The sequence below is a fragment of the Hylobates moloch genome, unplaced genomic scaffold, assembly GCF_009828535.3.
Source record: "Hylobates moloch isolate HMO894 unplaced genomic scaffold, HMol_V3 SCAFFOLD_12, whole genome shotgun sequence".
Lineage (NCBI taxonomy): Eukaryota > Metazoa > Chordata > Mammalia > Primates > Hylobatidae > Hylobates > Hylobates moloch.
Genome location: NW_026652287.1, coordinates 33,120,249 through 33,142,538, shown reverse-complemented (window position 1 = coordinate 33,142,538; position 22,290 = coordinate 33,120,249). Strand labels below are relative to the sequence as shown.

The 22,290-nt window shown below is 45.1% G+C and overlaps 2 protein-coding genes across 2 annotated transcripts in view; both read left to right on the top strand.

Annotated features, from left to right (window-relative positions):
• The first annotated feature begins 4,197 nt into the window (after nucleotides 1–4,197).
• ZNF808 (zinc finger protein 808) lies at nucleotides 4,198–16,560 on the top strand. The gene is made up of 2 exons (XM_032168916.2): nucleotides 4,198–4,320; nucleotides 10,403–16,560. Exons 1-2 carry the CDS (start codon nucleotides 4,287–4,289, stop codon nucleotides 12,922–12,924), a joined length of 2,556 nt encoding a protein of 851 aa, XP_032024807.2. The 5' UTR covers nucleotides 4,198–4,286; the 3' UTR covers nucleotides 12,925–16,560.
• The window catches only part of LOC116478091 (zinc finger protein 701), a 42,256-nt gene continuing 24,181 nt past the window's right edge, over nucleotides 4,216–22,290 (top strand). Inside the window, 1 exon segment of the mRNA XM_058425043.1 lies at nucleotides 4,216–4,320. The gene's annotated coding sequence lies outside the window, so the exon portion shown is untranslated.

Sequence of the window (22,290 nt, the reverse complement as noted above, 5' to 3'; positions counted from 1 at the left end):
TGGGAAGGGCTCACACCCAGACATGGATAAACATGGGGTGTGGGCCCGTTGATGTCAGTGCTGCTGGGCAGCCTGGATTGTTCAGGGGCCACATCTGGATGTCAGCTCAGTGAAACTACATATGAAATACATATGTTAATGTGCACAGATATGTGGTAAATTCTGGGAAAGGAGACGAATAAGAGGAGATTTTTTTTTTTTTTTTTTTTGAGACGGAGTCTTGCTCTGTCGCCCAGGCTGGAGTGCAGTGGCGCGATCTCGGCTCACTGCAACCTCCGCCTCCCGGGCTCACGCCATTCTCCTGCCTCAGCCTCTCCGAGTAGCTGGGACTACAGGCGCCCGCCACCACGCCCGGCTAATTTTTTGTATTTTTGGTAGAGACGGGGTTTCACCGTGGTCTCGATCTCCTGACCTCGTGATCCGCCCGCCTCGGCCTCCCAAAGTGCTGGGATTACAAGCGTGAGCCACCGCGCCCGGCCTAAGAGGAGATATTTTGTATCTGATTTGGTAATGCATTTGAAGCCACACTAGTAGATCAAGATGTCTCTGTGTCCAAATTTTTTTTTTTTAAGAGACAAGATGTTGGTCCCAGTGCGGTGGCTTACACCTGTAATCCCAGCACTTTGGGAGACCAAGGCAGGAAGATCACTTGAGATCAGGACCTCGAGACCAGCCTGGCCAACATGGTGAAACCTCATCTCTACTAAAAATACAAAAATTAGCTGCATGTGGTGGTGCATGCCTGTAATCTCAGCTACTCAGAAGGCTGAGGTAGGAGAATCACTTGAGTCCAGGAGGTGGAGGTTACTGTACGCCGAAATTGTGCCACTGCACTCCAGCCTGGGAGATGAAGCGAGACTCTGTCTCAAAAGAAAAAAGAGAGAGAAGGTGTCGCTCTGTGGCTTAGTTCTGGAGTACAATGGCACAATTCACAGTTTACAGCAACCTCAAACTCCTGGGCTCAACTAATCCCTACTGTAGGCTCCCAAAGAGCCTGAATGATAGGCATGGGTCACCGTATGTATGTTTGTATATTATGTATGTATTTATTTATTTTAAGATGGAGTCTCACTCAGTCAGCAAAGCTGGAGTGCAGTGGTACGATCTCGGCTCTCTGCAACCTCCCCCTCCCAGTTTGAAGCAATTCTTCTGCCTCAGCCTCCCGAGTTGCTGGGACTATAGGCATGCACCATCACACCCAGCTAATTTTTGTATTTTTAGTTGAGATGGGGTTTCATCATGTTCGTTATGCTGGTCTGGAACTCCTGACCTCATGATGTTGCTATCTCGGACTCCCTAAGTGCTGGGATTAAAGGTGTGCGCCACCATGTCAGGCCTTATTTTTTATATTGTATTTTTATTTTGTTGTCTAGGCTGGAGTGCAGTGGTGCAATCAAAGCTTGCTATAGCCTTGATATCCTGGCCTCAAGTGATCCTCCCCTCTTGGTCTCCCAAATTGCTGGCATTCCAGATGGGAGACAGCCAGCCCGGCTGGACTCTGCACTTTTTTGAGATGGAGTCTCGCTCTGTTGCCCAGGTTGGATTGTGGTGGCTGATCTCAGCTGACTGCAATCTCTGCCTTCCGGCTTCAAGCAATTCTTTTGCCTCAGCCTCCCAAGTATCTGGGATTACAGGCATTCGCTGTCACACTTGGCTAATTATTTTGTATTTTTAGCAGAGATGGGGTTTCACCATATTGGTCAGGCTGGTCAAACTACTGACCTTGTGATTCGTCCACCTCGGCCTCCCAAAGTGCTGGGATTGCAGGCCTGAGCCGCTGCACCTGGCCAAACTGCACTTTTAATAACTGGGAATGCAATGGAAAGTGGAGATAGGCATCACTGGTACAGGATGCTTTCTTACATCATTGATTTTATTTTATTTTTTAATTTGTTTTGAGTTGAGTCTCACTCTGTTGCCCAGGCTGGAGTGCAGTGGTGTGATTTTGTTTCACTGTAGCCTCTGACTCCCGGAGTAGTTATTCTTTTGCCTCAGCCTCTCCAGTAGCTGGGATTAGAGGTGAGTGCCACCACGTGTGTAACGGCATGATGTGATGTGTGTGCATGAACACATGGATGGATAAGCCCATGGTTTATGTAGAAAACACAACATTTGCAGTGTTTTATTTTTTATAATAATTGTAATGATTTTAAGTATTTTTCATTGTTGTCAACTATCAAAATAATGAGTTAATGGTACGATGGGGCTGGGCCCGGTGGCTCACACCTGTAATCCCAGCACTTTGGAAGGCTGAGGTGGGTAGATCACGATGTCAGGAGTTCAAGACCAGCCTGGCTAAGATGGTGAAACCCTGTCGCTGCTAAATATACAAAAATTAGATGGACGTGGTGGCACGTGCCTCATATCCCAGCTACTGGGGAGGCTGAAGCAAGAGAATTGCTTGATCCTGGTGGCACAGGTTGCAGTGAGCTGAGAGATTGTGCCACTGTACTCCATCATGTGCAATAGAGTGAGACTCCATCTGGAAAAAATAAATAAGAAGTATTGTGAAGGATTATATGCATGCCTGTGTGTGTCCATTCAGTGACCTTGTAGGATGCTCCATGTTCTTACCTTTGGACCTTTATCACATTCTCTGCACTAGATAAACCTGTGTCAGTTTAGTTTAAAGCTGTATCTGTTACCTAGGTGTTTATGTTCAAATGTGAATTCCAGACATCTGGATTCAGGTGCTTGTGTTGACGTTTTTAGCTATTTGATTTGTGGTAATTTTCCTAGAGTATGTGTGATGTACTTGTCTCCAAGTACAGATCTTTCTTCATGGGATAGTATGTTATTTTATGGCTTAAGACATGGGAAGCACTTAGAACTGTGTATAGCACATGGGAAGCATTCAAACATGTTAGTGATGGCTATTGCTGTCATCATAACAGTTTTTTTTTTTGGAGACGGAGTACTGCTTTGTCACCCAGGCTGAAGTGCAGTGGCACGATATTGGGTCATTGCAACCTCTGCCTCCTGGTTTCAAGCAATTCTCCAACCTCGGCCTCCCAAGTATTGGGGATTACAGGCACCCACCACCACGCCTAGCTAATTTTTGTATTTTTAGTAGAGAAGGTGTTTCAGCATGTTCCCAGGCTGGTCTCGAACTCCTGACCTCGTGATCCACCCGCCTTGGCCTCCCAAAGTGCTGGGATTACAGGCATGAGCCACTGTGCCTGACTGATCATGATAGTTTTTAGATTCGGACTTTTCTTTCAAAGCCAATGGACTTTGTCCTCTCTGAAACACCACTTGTATCTTAGCTCATCTGGAGACTAAATATCACCTTGTATGTTCAACATAATATCTGACATGTCTGTAGAGAAAACCCTGTGTTTGCTTTTTTTTTTTGAGATGGAATCTTGCTCTGTTGCCATGCTAAAGTGCAGTGGCGCGATCTCGGCTCACTGCAACCTCTGCCTCCTGGATTCAAGTGATTCTCCTGCCTCAGCCTCTTGAGTAGCTGGGATTACAGGCCCGCACCACAACACTCAGTTAATTTTTGTATTTTTAGTAGAGACGTAGTTTCACCATGTTGGCCAGGATGGTCTTGATTTCTTGACCACATTGTCTGCCTGCCTTGGTCTCCCAAAATGCTGGGATTATAGGTGAGAGCGACTGCCCGGCATTGCTTTTTTTTTTTTTTAGATGTAGTGTCAGTCTGTTGCCCAGGATGGAGTGCAGTGGTGCGATCTTGGCTCATTGCAGCCTCCATCTCCTGGGTTCAAGTGATTCTTCTGCCTCAGCCTCCTGTGTAGCTGGGATTACAGGTGCCTGCCACCATGCCTGTCTAATTTTTATATTTTCAGTAGAGACAGGTTTTCACCACATTGACCAGGCTGGTTTTGAACTCTTGACTTCAAATAATCTGCCCAACTAGGCCTCCCGAAGTGTTGGGATTACAGGCGTGAACCACCTCACCTGGCCCTGTGTTTCCTTTTTATTTATATAGTTTTTATATTGTCCATAAAATCGAGACTTCCGTAGTGACTTATGGGATCTTAAAATCTTTCAAGGAAAAGTACAATAAAATGCAACTATACGGAAAAAATATTGAAAAATACCTTAACGTGGTTTTATCAGAACACAGTCTTTGATCAAATAATACTTATTTTCCCTTTTCTCATTTCCTGTGAAGGTGATAACTCAATGCTCCATAATGTTTTGTTGAAATGTGTGTTTCATTTTAGGGACGCTTGACTTTCAGGGATGTGGCTATAGAATTCTCACTGGCGGAGTGGAAATTCCTGAACCCTTCGCAGAGGGCTTTATACAGGGAAGTGATGTTGGAGAACTACAGGAACCTGGAGGCTGTGGGTGAGGAAAATGTCCCTCCAGACATGAGGAGTCTGCTCTTGTCTATCTTGGCTCTTCCTGGTTTTGTGTTCTCTTTTGTGATTTTGCCCCATACACGCTTTTTTTTTTTTTTGAGATGGAGTTTTGCTCTTGTTGCCCAGGCTGGAGTGCATTGGTATGATCTCGGCTCACCATAACCTCCGCCTTCCAGGTTCAAGTGATTCTCCTGCCTGAGCCTCCCGAGTAGTTGGGATTACAGGCATGCGCCACCACGCCCAGCTAATTTTGTATTTTTAGTAGAGACGGGGTTTCTCCATGTTGGTCAGGCTAGTCTCTAACTCCAGACCTCAGATGATCAGCCCACCTCGCCCTCCCAAAGTGCTGGGATTACAGGCATGAGCCACCATGCCCAGCTCATTCTGGTTTTTGAGGAGCATCACAGAAGCGTTTCTCACTGGCACTGTGACAGTGTTCATCCCGTAAACTAATGATCATCTTCTCTAATCAGCAGTCAGAGGTGTTGAAATTCCTCCCAGCGAGGACGTCATTTGGGCTCACAGCCCCATATGTGTGAGGCTCTTGACTGAACTCTTGTTCATTTCACCCTTTGCACACCAATATGTGTCATTGTTCATTTTTAACAAGAAAACCTCCGTTCAGTTTGTTGTAGGATCAACCCTGTAACAGATATGGTTTTCATCAATCTTATTGAGGGAGCTTGTGAGGTTGAATGAGGTTTCTGTAGTTTAGTTCTACTGTCATTTCCTTAAGACACAGTGGCTTTCAACTTGTTCATTTCTATGTTGTTGTTTTTTTCTCATAGTCTCGCTCTGTTGCCCAGGCTTGAGTGCAGTGGCATGATCTTGGCTCACTGCAACCTCCACCTTTTGGATTCAAGTGATTCTCCTGCCTCAGCCTCTTGAGTGGCTGGGATTACAGGCATGTGTCACCACACCCGGGTAATTTTTGGTAGTTCTATTACAGGTGGCAGTTTCGCCATGTTGGCCAGGCTGGTTTTGATAGCCTGGCCTAACGTGATTCAGTTGCCTTGGATTCTCAAAGTGCTGGGATTACAGGCATGAGCCACAGCCCCTGGCCCATCCGAGTTGTTTTTAAGACTGAATAATATTCCATTCTATGTGTATACCACATTTTCCTCACATATTTATCTGTCGATGCACATCTTTACTATTATAAATAATACTGCCAGGCTGGGTGCTGTGGCTCACGCCTGTAATCCCAGCAATTTGGAAGGCTGAGGTGGGTGAATCACCTGAGGTCAGGAGTTCGAGTCCAGCTTGGCCAACCTGGTGAAACCACATCTCTATTAGAGGTACAATTTTTTTTTTTTTTTTTTTTTTGTTATGACGGAGCATTGCTCTGTCACCCAGGCTCAAGTGCAGTGCAGTGGTGCAATCTCAGCTCACTGTAACCTCCACATCCCAGGTCAAGCAATCTCCTACCTCATGCTTCTCAGTTGCTGCGATTACACACATGCACCACCATGCCCGGCTAATGTTTTGTATTTTTTTAGTAGAGGCAGTGTTTCACCACGCTGGCCTGGCTGGTCTTGAACTCCTGACCTCCTGATCCACCCGCTCATCCTCCCAATGTGCTGGTATTACAGACATGAGGCACTGCACTCACCCTGGCTCTGTTTTCACAAACACATCTCTACCTCCTGTGCCAGGGGATCCTTGTTCACCCCCATGGTCTACTGTACTCTTCATAGAGTTTACTTGTTTGTGTGTATGCATTTCTGAAATCTACACAGGGGATTTTGTTGAGTATATTCTTGAAACTAGAAATCAGAGTCACTTAGTTTAAGGATGTAAAACTGCTTTCACCTCAGGCCACCATACTGCTGCTTTTTTTGGATCTCTTTCATTTTTGTCCCTTGCCCATGTTGTAATTTGAATATTTAACCTTGGGTCAATATTTTACCATTTGCTCAATTAGTTCCACTTTCGTCCAAGCTCAAGATTTAGTCTATCCTAGTAGAATTATGTGCCCACAGACGTGCATGCACAAAGTTTACTCCCACGTGTCCATTACTTCCTGCCCTCCACCCTTGCCCTTCCTTTCCTGGCCTTGACTCACATGATACGTTGATCTGGATGGAAATACTGTTTCTTTCTGGCCTATTGATTTTGCAATGCTGAACATCCCAATTTCTCCATGAGCCCCTCCCCTCCAACACTATTCTCCCTGAGTAAGTGAAGATCTTATTCATCCACTGGACAAAATTATAGGAGGCTGCCTAAATCATTGTGTGCAGGGCATGATGACTCAGCTCATGATCCATGAGGGAGGGCTTTAGCACCACTGTCAGCAGCACAGCTCAGCCCTTGAGTCCCAGCTCAGCCCTTGTATCCCCCTTGATGTACTTCTTTCTGTTCTTCTTGTATTTTCTGTGTCTGGTCATTTTCTGTACTGCCTGGGCTGACTATTGTGCCTAAGAACATGTCGTGGGATCCTTCAGGCCCAGGGTCAAGTCTTGTCCCTCACTTACCTTACATGCAAATTGGGGTCATGTCCATGAACACTATGGGCCTCTTGTCGTTATTTGAGAAATAATGATAATTTGCCTCCAGGGTTTTTTTTTTTTTTTTTTTTTTTTAGATGGAGTTTTGCTCCTGTTGCCCAGGCTGAAGTTCAATTGCACAATCTCAGTTCACCGCAACCTCCACCTCTCGGGTTTAAGCGATTCTCCTTCCTCAGCCTTCAGAGTAGCTGGGATTACAGGCATGCACCACCACACCTGGCTAATTTTGTATTTTTAGTACAGATGGGGTTTCCCCATGTTGGCTAGGCTGGTCTTGAACTCCTGACCTCAAGTGACCTACCTACCTCAGCCTCCCAAAGTGCTGGGATTACAAGCATGAACCACTCTGTCCAGGCTATTTTTTTTTTTTTTAAATGGAGTTTCCCTCTTGTTGCCCAGGCTGGTGTGCAATGGTGCAATCTCGGCTCACTGCAACCTTGACTTCCTGGGTTCAAGCGATTGTCCTGCCTCAGGCTCCCAAGTAGCTGGGATTATGCCTGGCGCAAGCCTGGGTAATTATTTTTAGGAGAGAGGGGGTTTCTCCATATTGGTCAGGCTGGTCTCGAACTCCCAACCTCAGGTATTTGTCCACCTGCTTTTTAAAACAAGTGAATACTATTAGGTGGCTTCATATAAGTTTTATAGTACACACTCACCTTCCTTTGTTTAATAAAATTTGTCAGCCTTCGGTGATGTTGATGATGAGATGCCCCTTTTCCTGTCTCACTCATCTCACTGTTGTGTCAGAAGTAGCTTAGACTGGCCAGCTGCAGTGGCTTTCGCCTCTAATTCTAGCACTTTGAAAGGCTGAGGTGAGGCCGGGCGCGGTGGCTCAAGCCTGTAATCCCAGCACTTTGGGAGGCCGAGGCGGGCGGATCACAAGGTCAGGAGATCGAGACCATCCTGGCTAACACAGTGAAACCCCGTCTCTACTAAAAATACAAAAAATTGGTCAGGCGTGTTGGTGGGTGCCTGTAGTCCCAGCTACTTGGGAGGCTGAGGCAGGAGAATGGCATGAACCCAGGAGGCGGAGCTTGCAGCGAGCCAAGATCGCGCCACTGCACTCCAGCCTGGGGGAAAGAGCAAGACTCCGTCTCAAAAAAAAAAAAAAAAAAAAAAAAGAAAGGCTGAGGTGGGTAGATGGCTTGAGGTCAGGAGTTTGAGACCAGTCAGGCAAACATAATGAAGCCTTGAATCTACTAAATTAAAAAATATTGGGCGTGATGACTCATGCCTATAATCCCAAAATTTTGGGAGGGCAAGACGGGTGGATCACCTGAGGTCAGAAGTTCGAGACCAGCCGGGCCATCATGGTGAAACCCCGTCTCTAGTAAAAATACAAAAATTAGCTGGGATTTTTGGTATGCACCTGTAATCCCAGTTTCTTGTGAGGCTGAGACGGGAGAGTCACTTGAACCTGGGAGGTGGATGGTGCAGTGAACCATGATTACGCCACTGCACTTCAGCCCAGGTGACAGAGTTAGATTCCATTTGCCACCCAAAAAAAAAAGAAAATTAGCCAGGCATGGTGGCATGTGTCTGTACTCCCTGCCCAGCTGTTAGTCCATTCTTAGTTCTTAAAATGCTGTATATTTTCTTGACCTCATACATCAGAAGGTAGTGATCTTAACATGTATTTCAGTTCTTATATTGTATGCTGGTGGTTAAGTAGAAGTTGTGGCTTTTTCTTAAGAGGGAGTTGTTTAGAATTCTGCAGGCTGTATAAATGTACTTATTTGCTTGCTAGTTTTATCATGGGTTACAATATTTTATTAATTAATTTTTATAATTTTACATATGGCTTTTCGGTATGTGGTATGCAATGTAACTGACACACTCCACTCGTTAATGTCACAAAGTGCCACCAGTTGCAGTGGCTCACACCTGTGATCCCAGAAATTTGGGAGGTCAAGCGGGGTGGATTACTTAAGGTCAGGAGTTTGAGACCAGCCTGGCCAACATGGTGAAACCACATCTCTACTAAAAACACAAAAATTAGCCAGGTGTAGTGGTGTGTGCCTATAATCCCCAGGTACTCAGGAAGTTGAGGCAGGAGAATCACTTCAACCCAAGAGGCAGAAGTTGCAGTGAGCTGGGCCGGGCGCGGTGGCTCACGCTTGTAATCCCAGCACTTTGGGAGGCCGAGGTGGGTGGATCATGAGGTCAGGAGATCGAGAGCACGGTGAAACCCCGTCTCTACTAAAAATACAAAAAATTAGCCGGGCGTGGTGGCGGGCGCCTGTAGTCCCAGCTACTCGGAGAGGCTGAGGCAGGAGAATGGTGTGAACCCGGGAGGCGGAGCTTGCAGTGAGCCGAGATCGTGCCACTGCACTCCAGCCTGGGCGAAAGAGCGAGACACCACCTCAAAAAAAAAAAAAAAAAAAAAAAAAGAAGTTGCAGTGAGCTGAGATTATGCCATGATGCTCCAAGTTGGAGTGCAAGACTCCGTCTCAAAACAATAAAAACGGAAAATTTTTTTTTTTTTTTTGAGACGGACTCTCACTCTGTCGCCCCCAGGCTGGCGTGCAGTGCCATGATCTCAGATCACTGCAAAGTCCACCTCCTGGGTTCATGCCATTCTCCTGCCACAGCCTCCCGAGTAGCTGGGACTGCAGGCGCCTGCCACCACGCCTGGCTATTTTTTTGTATTTTTAGTAGAGACGGAGTTTCGCCATGTTATCCAGGATGGTCTTGATCTCCTGACGTCGTGATCCGCCCGCCTCATCCTCCCAAAGTGCTGGGATTACAGGCGTGAGCCACCGCACCCGGCCCAAAAAATTTTTCAAAAGTCACTAAGTGCCTGTTCTGTGTAGATATATATAATTTTATGACATTTATTTAGAAAAATATATTATTAACTTTTTTCTTTTTTTTTTTTTTTTCTGTTTGAGGCGGAGTCTACTTTGCTGCCCTGGCTGGAGTGCAGTGGTGTGATCTCGGCTCACTGCAACCTCTGCCTCCCAGGTTCAAGTGATTCTTGTGCCTCAGCCTCCTGAGTAGCCGTGACTACAGGCACGGACCATCACACCTGGCTAATTTTTGTAATCTTTTCTTGTCTTCTCAGTGCTATGATTGTTTGACAATACAGAGTTTCCATTGCTTTTGGTTATCCTTACATGAGCTTGTTGTGGATTATTTACCAATATAGTATATCGTGTGGGGTTTTTTAAGCATTTATTTGTACACAGAAAATATGGTGTAAATATGAAGAATATCTATTTTTGTCTTCCTTGATGTGACGGTGATATGTTTTTTGTGAATTGTGATGCACTTCAGGGTCACAGTGGAAAAACACTCCTTACTTTAGGCTCACACATGTTTGTGCCCTGTCAGTGTTCTGTCATGATATAGGAAATAGACTTTCATAGAATTGATTTCAAGGACGTGTAATCGCCCTTTATTTACTAAAGAATCTCACTCTTTTTGTGTTCCTAAACTTTGAAGATCATGTTTGGGAAGTTCAAAATAAATATTGTTTTTTTGTGTCATATTTACACACTTCAGTATGATTTACCATCTGTACTTAATTGGAAACGTGTTGGTGTTTATATTTTGTAGATATCTCTTCCAAATGCATGATGAAGGAGGTCTTGTCAACAGGGCAAGGCAATTCAGAAGTGTTCTACACAGGGACATTGCAAAGACATGAAAGTCACCACATTGGAGGTTTTTGCTTCCAGGAAATTGAGAAAGAAATTCATGACATTGAGTTTCAGTGTCAAGAAGATGAAAGAAATGGCCATGAAGTATCCATGAGAAAAATAAAAATGTTGACTGGTAGTACAGACGGAGATGATCAAAGGCATGCTGGAAACAAGCCTGTTAACGATCAGCTTGGATCAAGCTTTTATTCACATCTGCCTGAACTGCACATATTTCAGATCAAAGGGGAAATTGGTAATCAACTTGAGAAGTCTACCAATGATGCTCCCTCGGTCTCAACATCCCAGAGAATTTCTTGTAGGCCCCAAATCCATATTTCTAATAACTATGGGAATAATCCCCCAAATTCTTCATTACTCCCACATAAACAGGAAGTACACATGAGAGAAAAATCTTTCCAATGTAATGAGAGTGGCAAAGCCTTTAATTATAGCTCACTTTTAAGGAAACACCAGACAATCCATTTAGGAGACAAACAATATAAATGTGATGTATGTGGTAAGCTCTTTAATCACAAGCAATACCTTGCATGCCATTATAGATGTCACACTGGTGAGAAGCCTTACAAGTGTAATGAGTGTGGCAAGTCCTTCAGTCAGGAGTCATCCCTTACATGCCATCGTAGACTTCATACTGGAGTAAAACCTTACAAGTGTAATGAGTGTGGCAAGATCTTTCGTCAGAATTCAGCCCTTGTAATTCATAAGGCAATTCATACTGGAGAGAAACCTTACAAGTGTAATGAATGTGGCAAGGCTTTTAATCAACAATCACACCTTTCACGTCATCAAAGACTTCATACTGGAGTGAAACCTTACAAATGTAAGATTTGTGACAAGGCTTTCGCGTGTCATTCCTATCTGGTAAACCATACTAGAATTCATAGTGGAGAGAAAACTTACAAGTGTAATGAGTGTGGTAAGGCTTTTAATCATCAATCAAGCCTTGCACGTCATCATATACTTCATACTGGAGAGAAACCTTACAAATGTGAAGAATGTGACAAAGTTTTCAATCAGAAATCAACCCTTGAGAGACATAAGAGAATTCATACTGGAGAGAAACCATACAAATGTAAGGTTTGTGATACAGCTTTCACGTGTAATTCACAGCTGGCACGACATAGAAGAATTCACACTGGAGAGAAAACTTACAAGTGTAATGAGTGTCGCAAGACCTTCAGCCGCAGGTCATCCCTTCTATGCCATCATAGACTTCATAGTGGCGAGAAACCTTACAAGTGTAATGAGTGTGGCAATACTTTCCATCACCGGGCATCCCTTGTATACCATCGTAGACTTCATACTCTAGAGAAATCTTACAAATGTACGATTTGTGACAAGGCTTTCATGCGTAATTCAGTCCTGGCCGTACATATTAGAATTCACACTGCAAGGAAACCTTACAAGTGTAATGAATGTGGGAAAGCTTTTAATCAACAATCACATCTTTCACGTCATCATAGACTTCATACTGGAGAGAAACCTTACAAATGTGAAGCATGTGACAAAGTTTTCAGTCAGAAATCAGCTCTTGAGTCACATAAGAGAATTCATACTGGAGAGAAACCATACAAATGTCAGGTTTGTGACACAGCTTTCACGTGGAATTCACAGCTGGCACGACATACAAGAATTCACACTGGAGAAAAAACTTACAAGTGTAATGAGTGTGGGAAGACCTTCAGTTACAAGTCATCCCTTGTATGGCATCGTAGACTTCATGGTGGAGAGAAATCTTACAAATGTAAGGTTTGTGACAAGGCTTTCGTGTGTCGTTCCTATGTGGCAAAACATACTAGAATTCATAGTGGAACGAAACCTTACAAGTGTAATGAGTGCAGCAAGACCTTCAGTAACAGGTCATCCCTTGTATGCCATCGTAGAGTTCATAGTGGTGAGAAACCTTACAAGTGTAATGAGTGCAGCAAGACCTTCAGTCAGAAGGCAACCCTTCTATGCCATCGTAGACTTCATAGTGGTGAGAAACCTTACAAGTGTAATGACTGTGGCAATACCTTCCGTCACTGGTCATCCCTTGTATACCATCGTAGACTTCATACTGGAGAGAAATCTTACAAATGTACGGTTTGTGACAAGGCTTTCGTGCGTAATTCATACCTGGCAAGACATACTAGAATTCACACTGCAGAGAAACCTTACAAGTGTAATGAATGTGGGAAGGCTTTTAATGAACAATCACACCTTTCACGTCATCATAGAATTCATACTGGAGAGAAACCTTACAAATGTGAAGCATGTGACAAAGTTTTCAGTCGCAAATCACACCTTAAAAGACATAAGAGAATTCATACTGGAGAGAAACCTTACAAGTGTAATGAGTGTGGCAAAGCCTTTAGTGACCGGTCAACACTTACTCACCATCAGGCAATTCATAGTGTAGGGAAATTTGATTAATATAATGATTGTCACAAAGTCTTCAGTAATGCTACAACGATTGCAAATCATTGGAGAATCCATAATGAAGAGAGATCTTCCGAGTGTAATAATGTGGCAAGTTTTTCAGACATCGTTCATACATTGCAGTTCATTGGCAACCTCATACTGGAGAGAAACCTTACAAATGTCATGACCGTGGCAAGGTCTTCAGTCAAGCTTCATCCTATGCAAAACAGGAAAATTCATACAGGAGAGAAACCTCACAAGTGTGATGATTGTGGCAAAGCCTTTACTTCACATTCACACCTCATTAGACATTAGAGAATCCCTACTGCACAGAAATCTTACAAATGTCATAAGTGTGGCAAGGTCTTCAGTCCAAGGTCACTCCTTGCAGAACATCAGAAAATTCATTTTTGAGATGACTGTTCCCAATGCAATGAGTGTAGCAAACCATCAAGCATTAATTGATATTAGAGTCAATCCAGTATTGACTTGAGTTTGTGTTGACTTAATACTGAGTTCAAGCCTTAATTGACATTCAAGTGTTTATGTTAAGAGGATGGGGCCAGGTGTGGTGGCTCAGGTCTGTAATCCCAGCACATTGGGAGGCCAAGGCACATAGGTCACTTGAGGTCAGAAGTTTGAAACCAGCATGGCCAACAGATGTCGGCCACTTTTGCCATCCTGTTTTTTTGTTTCTTATTTATTTATCTTGAGACAGAGTGTCACTCTTGTTGCCCAGCCTAGAGTGCAATGGTGTGATCTCAGCTCACCAGAACCTCCGCCTCCCGGGTTCAAGCGATTCTTCTGCCTCACCCTCCCTAGTTGCTGGGATTACAGGCATGTGCCACCACGCCCGGCTAATTTTTTGTATTTTTAGTAGAGATGGGGTTTCTCCATATTAGGCTGGTCTCGAACTCCCGACCTCAGGTGATCTGCTCACCTTGGCATCCCAAAGTCCTGGGATTACAGGCATGCGCCACCGCGCCCGGCCTAATTTCTTATTTTCTATTTTTTGATTTTTTTGAGAGGCAGGAGAATGGCGGGTGAACCCAGGAGGTGGAGCTTGCAGTGAGCCCAGATAGCGCCATTGCACTCCAGCCTGGGAGACAGAGTGAGACTCCGTCTCTAATAAATAAATAAATAAATAAATAAATAAATAAATAAATAAATGTAGTTTAACCAGTTAGTCTGTTTTTCAGTTTTCTTTCCTTATGTCATTTGTTAAAATCTTGAGCTGGGAGCTATTTATTGCGTGTTTCCCTCAAGGCCCTCTGGACCATTCTGGAAAAATGTTGAAACATGGCCTGGAGTGGCATAGAACGCTCCTCCAAAAGCACCCATGTATTCTTTTCCTTTTTTTTTTTTTAAATGGAGTCTCGCTCTGTTGCCTTGGATGGAGTGCAGTGGTGCGATCTCAGCTCACTGAAACCTCTGCCTCCCGGGATCAAGTGATTCTCCTGCCTCAGTCCCTGAGTAGCTGAAATTACAGGCACCTACCAGCACGCCTGGCTAATTTTTGTATTTTTAGTAGAGACGGGGTTTCACCATGTTTGTCAGGCTGGTCTCAAACTCCTGACCTCCTGATCTGCCAGACCCGGCCTCCCAAGGTGCTGGGATTACAGGCATGAGCCACCGTGCCCCGCCTCTTTTTTCTTTTTTTTAGATGGATTTTCGCTCTTGTTGTTCAGGCTGGACTGCAATGGTGCAATCTGGTGTCACTGCAACGTCTGCCTCCCGGGTTCAAGGGATTCTCCTGCCTCAGCATACCGAGTAGTTGGGATTACAGGTGCCCTCCACCACTCCCGGCTCATTTTTTGCATTGTTAGTAGAGACAGGGTTTTACCATGTGGGCCAGGCTGGTCTCGAACTCCTGACTTCAGATGCTCTGCCCACCTCGACCTCCCAAAGTGCTAGGATTACAGGCGTGAGCCATCACGCCTGACCACTCATGTATTGATTGAAATAATTTGCTTATGTCTCAGTTCTACAGTTGACCTTCTTTCTCTGTTTTCAAGGTCAATAGCTGTGTGTTCACGCTTCTGCATTTTATAAATGTTACTGTGATTTTCTTGTAAGGAAGAATTAACTGTCAGGAATCAATGTCATTAGAACCTTGCAAAAGAAGTTTCTTTAGCATAGGTATGTGTAAGATGCTTCTCTAATTTTCAAGGATGTGGGTGATAAGACCAACCCTTCCCATTAGCCCTTCCAGGCCCCCATGTAAGACTTCATACACACCTTCTCACTCATCTCAGAGCATCTCAGTGTAACTTCGTGAAAATATGAGCTTCCCTGCAACTTGGCGATTAAGAACTTGACCAGAAAAGCTCAATCTGAGTGATTCTGACCCCTGAAATGATTGGCAAAATGGAGTGCTTGTCTGGGTGTGGCTTTTTTTTTTCTTTTTTTGAGGAGAAGAGTGCCCAGTTGTAATTAGAATTTTCTTTCTTTCTTTTTTTTTTTTTTTTTGAGATGGAGTCCTGCTCTGTCGCCCAGGCTGGAGTGCAGTGGCGCAATCTTGGCTCACTGCAAGCTCCGCCTCCTGGGTTCACGCCATTCTCCTGCCTCAGCCTCCCGAGTAGCTGGGACTACAGGCGTCCACCACCACGCCTGGCTAATTTTTTGTATTTTTAGTAGAGACGGGGTTTCACCGTGGTCTCGATCTCCTGACCTCGTGATCCGCCCGCCTCGGCCTCCCAAAGTGCTGGGATTACAGGCGTGAGCCACTGCACCCGGCCTGTAATTAGAATTTTCAATGGGATGCAGTGCCCTCAAAATGAAAAACAAAAGCAGAAGAATGGAAGAAATAGAGGTGTTGACTCAGACACAGAGACCATCTTCAGGGCCTTTCTCTGTATGAGGACATCACGGCGAAATCTAAAGCAAGTCATGTCAGCCCCTGGCAGGGAACCCTCCACCAGCTTCCCGTGTTCCCCAGGACAAAAGCCCAACTCCTCACTGTGGCTCCATAGCCCTGTGTCCAGGGCCCCTGCCAGTGTCCAGCCTCCTCCTGGGAGCTTGCCCTCATCTTATGACTCCCTCTGCCCCAGTCACATTGGCTTTTCTCATTTCCCAAATATCAAAACCCTTCCTGTCTCAGGTCATCATCCCTGCTCTTACCCTATGTACCCTGTCCCTTTCTCCTCCTTCAGGTCTAGGCTCAGAGATGTCTCCTATGCCATCCCACCCCCGGTCTCAAGCTCCTGAGTAGCTGGGACTACAGATGCCTGCCACCATGCCCGGCTATTTTTTTTTTGTATTTTTAGTAGAGACGGGGTTTCACCATGTTATCCAGGATGGTCTCAATCTTCTGACCTCGTGATCTGCCCACCTCGGCCTCCTCAAGCTGCTGGGATTACAGGCATGAGCCACCCGGCCCGGCATCTGAATTTTTTTTTTTTTTTTTTGAGACAGAGTCTCACTCTGTCGCCCAGGCTGGAGTGCAGTGGTGCGATCTCGGCTCACTGCAACTTCCACCTCCCAGGCTCAAGCGATTCTCATGCCTCAGCCTCCCAAGTAGCCGGGATTATAGGCGTGTGCCACCACGCCCAGCTAATTTTTGTATTTTTAGTAGAGACTGGGTTTCACCATATTGGCCACCCGAGTCAGCCTCCCAAAGTGCTGGGATTACAGGCTTGAGCCACCATGCCCGGCAGCATCTGAACTTTTTTTTTTTTTTTTTTTGAGACGGAGCCTCACTCTGTTGCCCAGGCTGGAGTGCAGTGGCGCAATCTCGGCTCACTGCAAGCTCCGCCTCCCGGGTTCACGCCATTCTTCTGCCTCAGCCTCTCCGAGTAGCTGGGACTACAGGCGCCCGCCACCACGCCCGGCTAATTTTTTGTATTTTTAGTAGAGACAGGGTTTCACCCTGGTCTCGATCTCCTGACCTCGTGATCCGCCCGCCTCGGCCTCCCAAAGTGCTGGGATTACAAGCGTGAGCCACCGCGCCCGGCCAGCATCTGAACTTTTAATGACTTGGAATTGTGGGGAAAAGAGAGAGATCAGAGTGTTACTGTGTCTACATAGAAAGAAGTAGACATAAGAGACTCCATTTTGTTCTGTACTAAGAAAAATTCTTCTGCCTTGAGATGCTGTTAATCTGTAACCCTAGCCCCAACCCTGTGCTTGCAGAAACATGTGCTGTGTCAACTCAAGGTTAAATGGATTTAGGGCTGTTCAGGATGTGCTTTGTTAAACAAATGCTAGAGGGCAGCATGCTTGTTAAAAGTCATCACCACTCCTTACTCTCAAGTACCCAGGGACACAAAACACTGCGAAAGGCCGCAGGAACCTCTGCCTAGGAAAGCCAGGTATTGTCCAAGGTTTCTCCCATGTGATAGCCTGAGATATGGCCTCATGGGAAGGGAAAGACCTGACCATCCCCCAGCCCAACACCCTTAAAGGGTCTGTGCTGAGGAGGATTAGTAAAAGAGGAAGGCATCTGTCTCCTGCTGGTCCCTGGGCAATGGAATGTCTCGGTGTAAAGCCCGATTGTATATTCCGTCTACTGAGATAGGAGAAAACCACCTTAGGGCTGGAGGTGAGACGTGCTGGAGGCAATACTGCTCTTTATGGCGTTGAGATGTTTCTGTATATGCACATCAAAAGCACAGCACTTTTTCCTTTACCTTGTTTATGACACAGACATTTGTTCACGTTTCCCTGCTGACCCTCTCTCCACTATTATCTTATTGTCCTGCCAAATCCCCCTCTCCGAGATTGGGAGAGATAATGATCAATAAATACTGAGGGAACTCAGAGACCACTGCAGGCGCGGGTCCTGCGTATGCTGAGCGCTGGTCCCCTGGCCCCATTTTTCTTTCTCTATACTTTGTCTCTGTGTCTCTTTTCTCAAGTCTCTTGTTCCACCTGACAAAACACCCACAGGTGTGGAGGGGCAGGCCACCCCTTCGGGAATGGAATGGAAAGTGGAGATACACGTCAGTGGTACAGGATGCTTTATCACATCATTGATTTTATTATTAGTTTTTTTGAGTTGAGTCTCCCTCTATCACCCAGGCTGGAGTGCAGTGGTGAGATTTTGGCTCACTGTAGCTTCCACCTTCCGGATTACAGTGATTTTGTTGCCTGAGCCTCTCGAGTAGCTGGGATTAGAGGTGCGCGCCACCACGTGTGTAACAGCATGATGTGATGTGTGTGCATGAAGACGTGGATGGATAAGCCCATGGTTTATGTAGAAAACACATGATTTGCAATGTTATATTTTTTATAATTGTTATGATTGTAAGTATTTTTCATTTTTGTTAACTATCACAATAATGAGTTATTAGTAAGGATTGGCCGGGTGAGGTGGCTCATGCCTGTAATCCCAGCACTTTGGGAGGCCCAGGTGGGTGAATCACAAGGTCAAGAGTTTGAGACCAGCCTGGGCAAAATGGTGAAACGCCATCTCAGCTAAAAATTAGCCAGGCCTGGTGGCAGGTGACTGTAATGCCAGCTACTTGGGAGGCTGAGGCAGGAGAATTGCTTGAACCTGGGTGGATGAAGTTGCAGTGAGCCAAGATCGTGCCACTGCACTCCAGCCTGGGTGATAGAGTGACACTCCATCTCAAAAAAAAAAGTTAAAAAACGTCATAATTATTAATATTATTATTATAGGCATGAGCCACTGCACTCGGCCTGTCTCTGTTTTCACAGACACATCTCTACCTACTCAGCCAAGGGATCCTTCTTCACATCCATGGTCTCCTTCGTTGCCTTACTACTCATAGACTTTACTCATTTTTTCGTGTGTGTATGAAATTCTGGAATGTACACAAGGCATATTTTCGAGTATATGCTTGAAACTAGAAATCAGAGACCATTTTACTTAAGAGATGTAAAACTGCTTTCAAGGTGCCGGGCGCGGTGGCTCACGCCTGTAATCCCAGCACTTTGGGAGGCCCAGGTGGGTGGATCACGAGGTCAGGAGATCGAGACCACGGTGAAACCCCGTCTCTACTAAAAATACAAAAAATTAGCCGGGCGTGGTGGCGGGGGCCTGTAGTCCCAGCTACTCGGAGAGGCTGAGGCAGGAGAATGGCGTGAACCCGGGAGGCGGAGCTTGCAGTGAGCCGAGATTGCCTCAACTCCCGCCTGGGGGGGCGACCGAGGCGCATTCCCCCTAAAAAAAAAAAAAAAAAAACAAAAAAAACTGCTTTCACCTCAGGCCACCATACTGCTGCTTTTTTGGATCTCGTTCATCCTTGTCCCTTGCCCATATTGTAAATTGCGTAGTTAACCTTCAGTCAATATTTTACCATTTACTAAATTAGTTCCACTTTCCTCCAAGCTCAAAATTTTGTCTGTCCTAGTGGAATTATATTCCCATAGGCGTGCATGCACAAAGTTCACTCCTACGTGCCCATTACATCCTGCCCTCCACACTTGCCCTTCCTTTCCTGGCCTTGCTTCACATGGTACATTGATTTGGATGCAAAATACTGTTGCTTTCCAGCCTATTGACTTTGTAAGAGTGAACACCCTAATTTCCCTGTGAGCCCCTCCCCTCCAACACTACTCCCACTAAGTCAAGACCTTATTCATCCACTGGACAAAATTATAGGAGGCTGCCTAAATCATTGTGTGCAGGGCATGATGACTCAGCTCATGATCCATGAGGGATGCCTTTAGCACCACTGTCAGCAGCACAGCTCAGCCCTTGTGTCCCAGCTCAGCCCTTTTATCTCCCTTGATGTACTTCTATCTGTTCTTTCTCTCTCTCTCTCTCTATATATATGTATATATATATATTTTATTTAAGTTCTAGGGTACATGTGCACAACGTGCAGGTTTGTTACATGTGTATACATGCTCCACGTTGGTGTGCTGCACCCATTAACTCATCATACTTCTTTCTGTTCTTGTATTTTCTGTGACTGGTCATTTTCTGTACTTTCTTGGCAGGCTATTGTGCTTAAAAACATGGGATCCTTCAGGCCCATGATCAAGTCTGTCCCTCACTTACTGTACGTGAAAATTGGGGTCATGTACATAAACACACTGGCCTGCTGTATTTGAGGAATACTGTTAATTTCCCTCCAGGTTTTTTTTTTTTTTTTTGAGACGGAGTTTCGTTCTTGTTGCCCAGGCTGGAGTGCAATGGTGCAATCTCGGCTCACCGCAAACTCTGCCTCCAGGGTTCAAGCGATTCTCCTGCCTGAGGCTCCCAAGTAGCTGGGATTACAGGCATGTACCACCACGCCCAGCTAATTTTGTATTTGTATTAGAGATGGTGTTTTTCCATGTTAGTCAGACTGCTCTCAAGCTCCCGACCTCAGGTGATCCACATGCCTCGGTCTCCCAAAGTGCTGGAATTACAGGCGTGAGCCATGGCGTCTGGCTGCCTCCAGGGTTTTAGAACAAATTAATGCTATTAGATGGCTTCACATATTGCAGGTTTTATGCTACAGGCTCTAAACTTCCTTTGTGTAATAAGATTTGTCAGCCTTCCATGATGTTGATGATGACATGCTCCTTTTCCTATCTCCCTCATTTCACTGTCCTGTTAGAAATAGCTTAGACTGGCAAGCCACGGTGGCTAACACCTCTAATGCCAGCACTTTGGGAGGCCAAGGTGGGTAGATCACTTGAGGTCCAGAGTTTGAGACCAGTCAGATAACCCCAGCAGTTTTGGAGGCCGAGACTGGTGGATCACCTGAGGTCAGGAGTTTGAGAGCAGCCTGGCCAACGTGGTGAAACCCCTTCTCTACTAAAAACACGAAAATTACCTGGTTGTGGTGTCACATGCCTGAAATCCCAGCTGCATAGGAGGCTGAGGCAGTAGAATCACTTGATCCCTGGGGGTGGAGGTTGCAGTGAGCCAAGATCATGCCATTGCACTGTAGCCTGGGCAACAAGAGCAAAACTCCATCTCAAAAAGAAAGAAAAAATAAAAAGAAAATCACCAGTCTTATTCACGTGTACTCAACACCCATGACCAAATTCTCTCAAAGGCCCCATCTGCAGGAATATCCAATTGGAGAATATGAACTCTGAACATGGCTTTTGGCCAATATGAACACTCGGACCAGGGAGCCTGCATCATATTTTTTATGTTTTTATTGTGCAATTTGTTTTATAAAATGTTTTCTGTGATCCCAGTTTATAAATTTTCCCAGTATACAGTCTGTGTTTTATATTTCATGCGTAGTGAACTACATAACTAAGGGCAATGCATGTACGTAGGATTGCTGTATTGCCTGGCTGTTATATGACTGTAGTTGTGATATCATAATTGAACCCTCTGACACTGTTAGTCAATTCTTTTTTTTTTTTTGGAGATGGAGTCTTGCCCTGTTACCCAGGCTGGAGTGCAATGGCATGATCTCAGCTCACTGCAACCTACGCCTCCTCAGTTCAGATGATTCTTCTGCCTCACCCTTCAGAGTAGCTGGGATTATAGGTGACTTCCACCATGCCGAGCTAATTTTTTTGTATTTTTAGTAGAGATGGGGTTTCACCATGTTGGCCAGGCTGGTCTTGAACTCCTGACCCCGTGATCTGCCTGCCTCTGCCTCCCAAAGTGCTGGGATTACAGGCATGAGCCACCGCACCCTGTCGTTAGTCAATTCTTACTCCTTATAATGCTGTGTATTTACTTGAACTCATACATCAGAAGGTAGTGATTTTAAATGTATTTCAGTTCTTATACTGTGTGCTGGTGATAAGTAGAAGTTGTGGCTTTTTTCTTAAGAGGGAATTGTTTAGAGGTCTGCTGGCTGTATAAATGTACTTATTATTTCCTTGCTAGTCTTATCATGGGTTACAATATTTTATTAATTAATTTTTACGATTTTACATAAGGCTTTTCAGTAAGTGGTATGCCTGGGAACATGGTGAGACCCCCTTTTCTGCAAAAAATACAAAAATTAGCTGGGAATGATGGCACATGCCTGCAGTCTCAACTACTGTGGAGTCTGCAGTGGGAGGATGGCTTGAGCCTGGGAGGTCAAGACCGTAGTGAGCTGTAATCATGCTACTGCACTCTGGCATGGTTGACAGAGCAAGATGCTGTCCAAAAAAGAATACTTAAAGTTTGGGTACAGGAATAATGAAGTCATTGATGCTCTATGAACAGGCTATGGAGTTGATGCCCAAAAGAAATAAACAGTTTGTAAATGAATAACTCATTTTGAGTTGTGACAAGACAATTTTGAAAGTGATGTATGGAGCGGTAGGCAGACCATCCACATCAGTTTTACAGAAAGAAAGTTAATCTTGTTCGTGCTGCAGTGAAGAGAACTAACAGCAAACAGGAGAAACAATAGTCAGGAATTCGATAATAGCCTGGTTAACATGATGAAACCCGATCTGTACTAAAAATACAAAGATTAGCTGGGCACGGTGGTGGGCACCTGTAATTCCAGCTATTCGAGA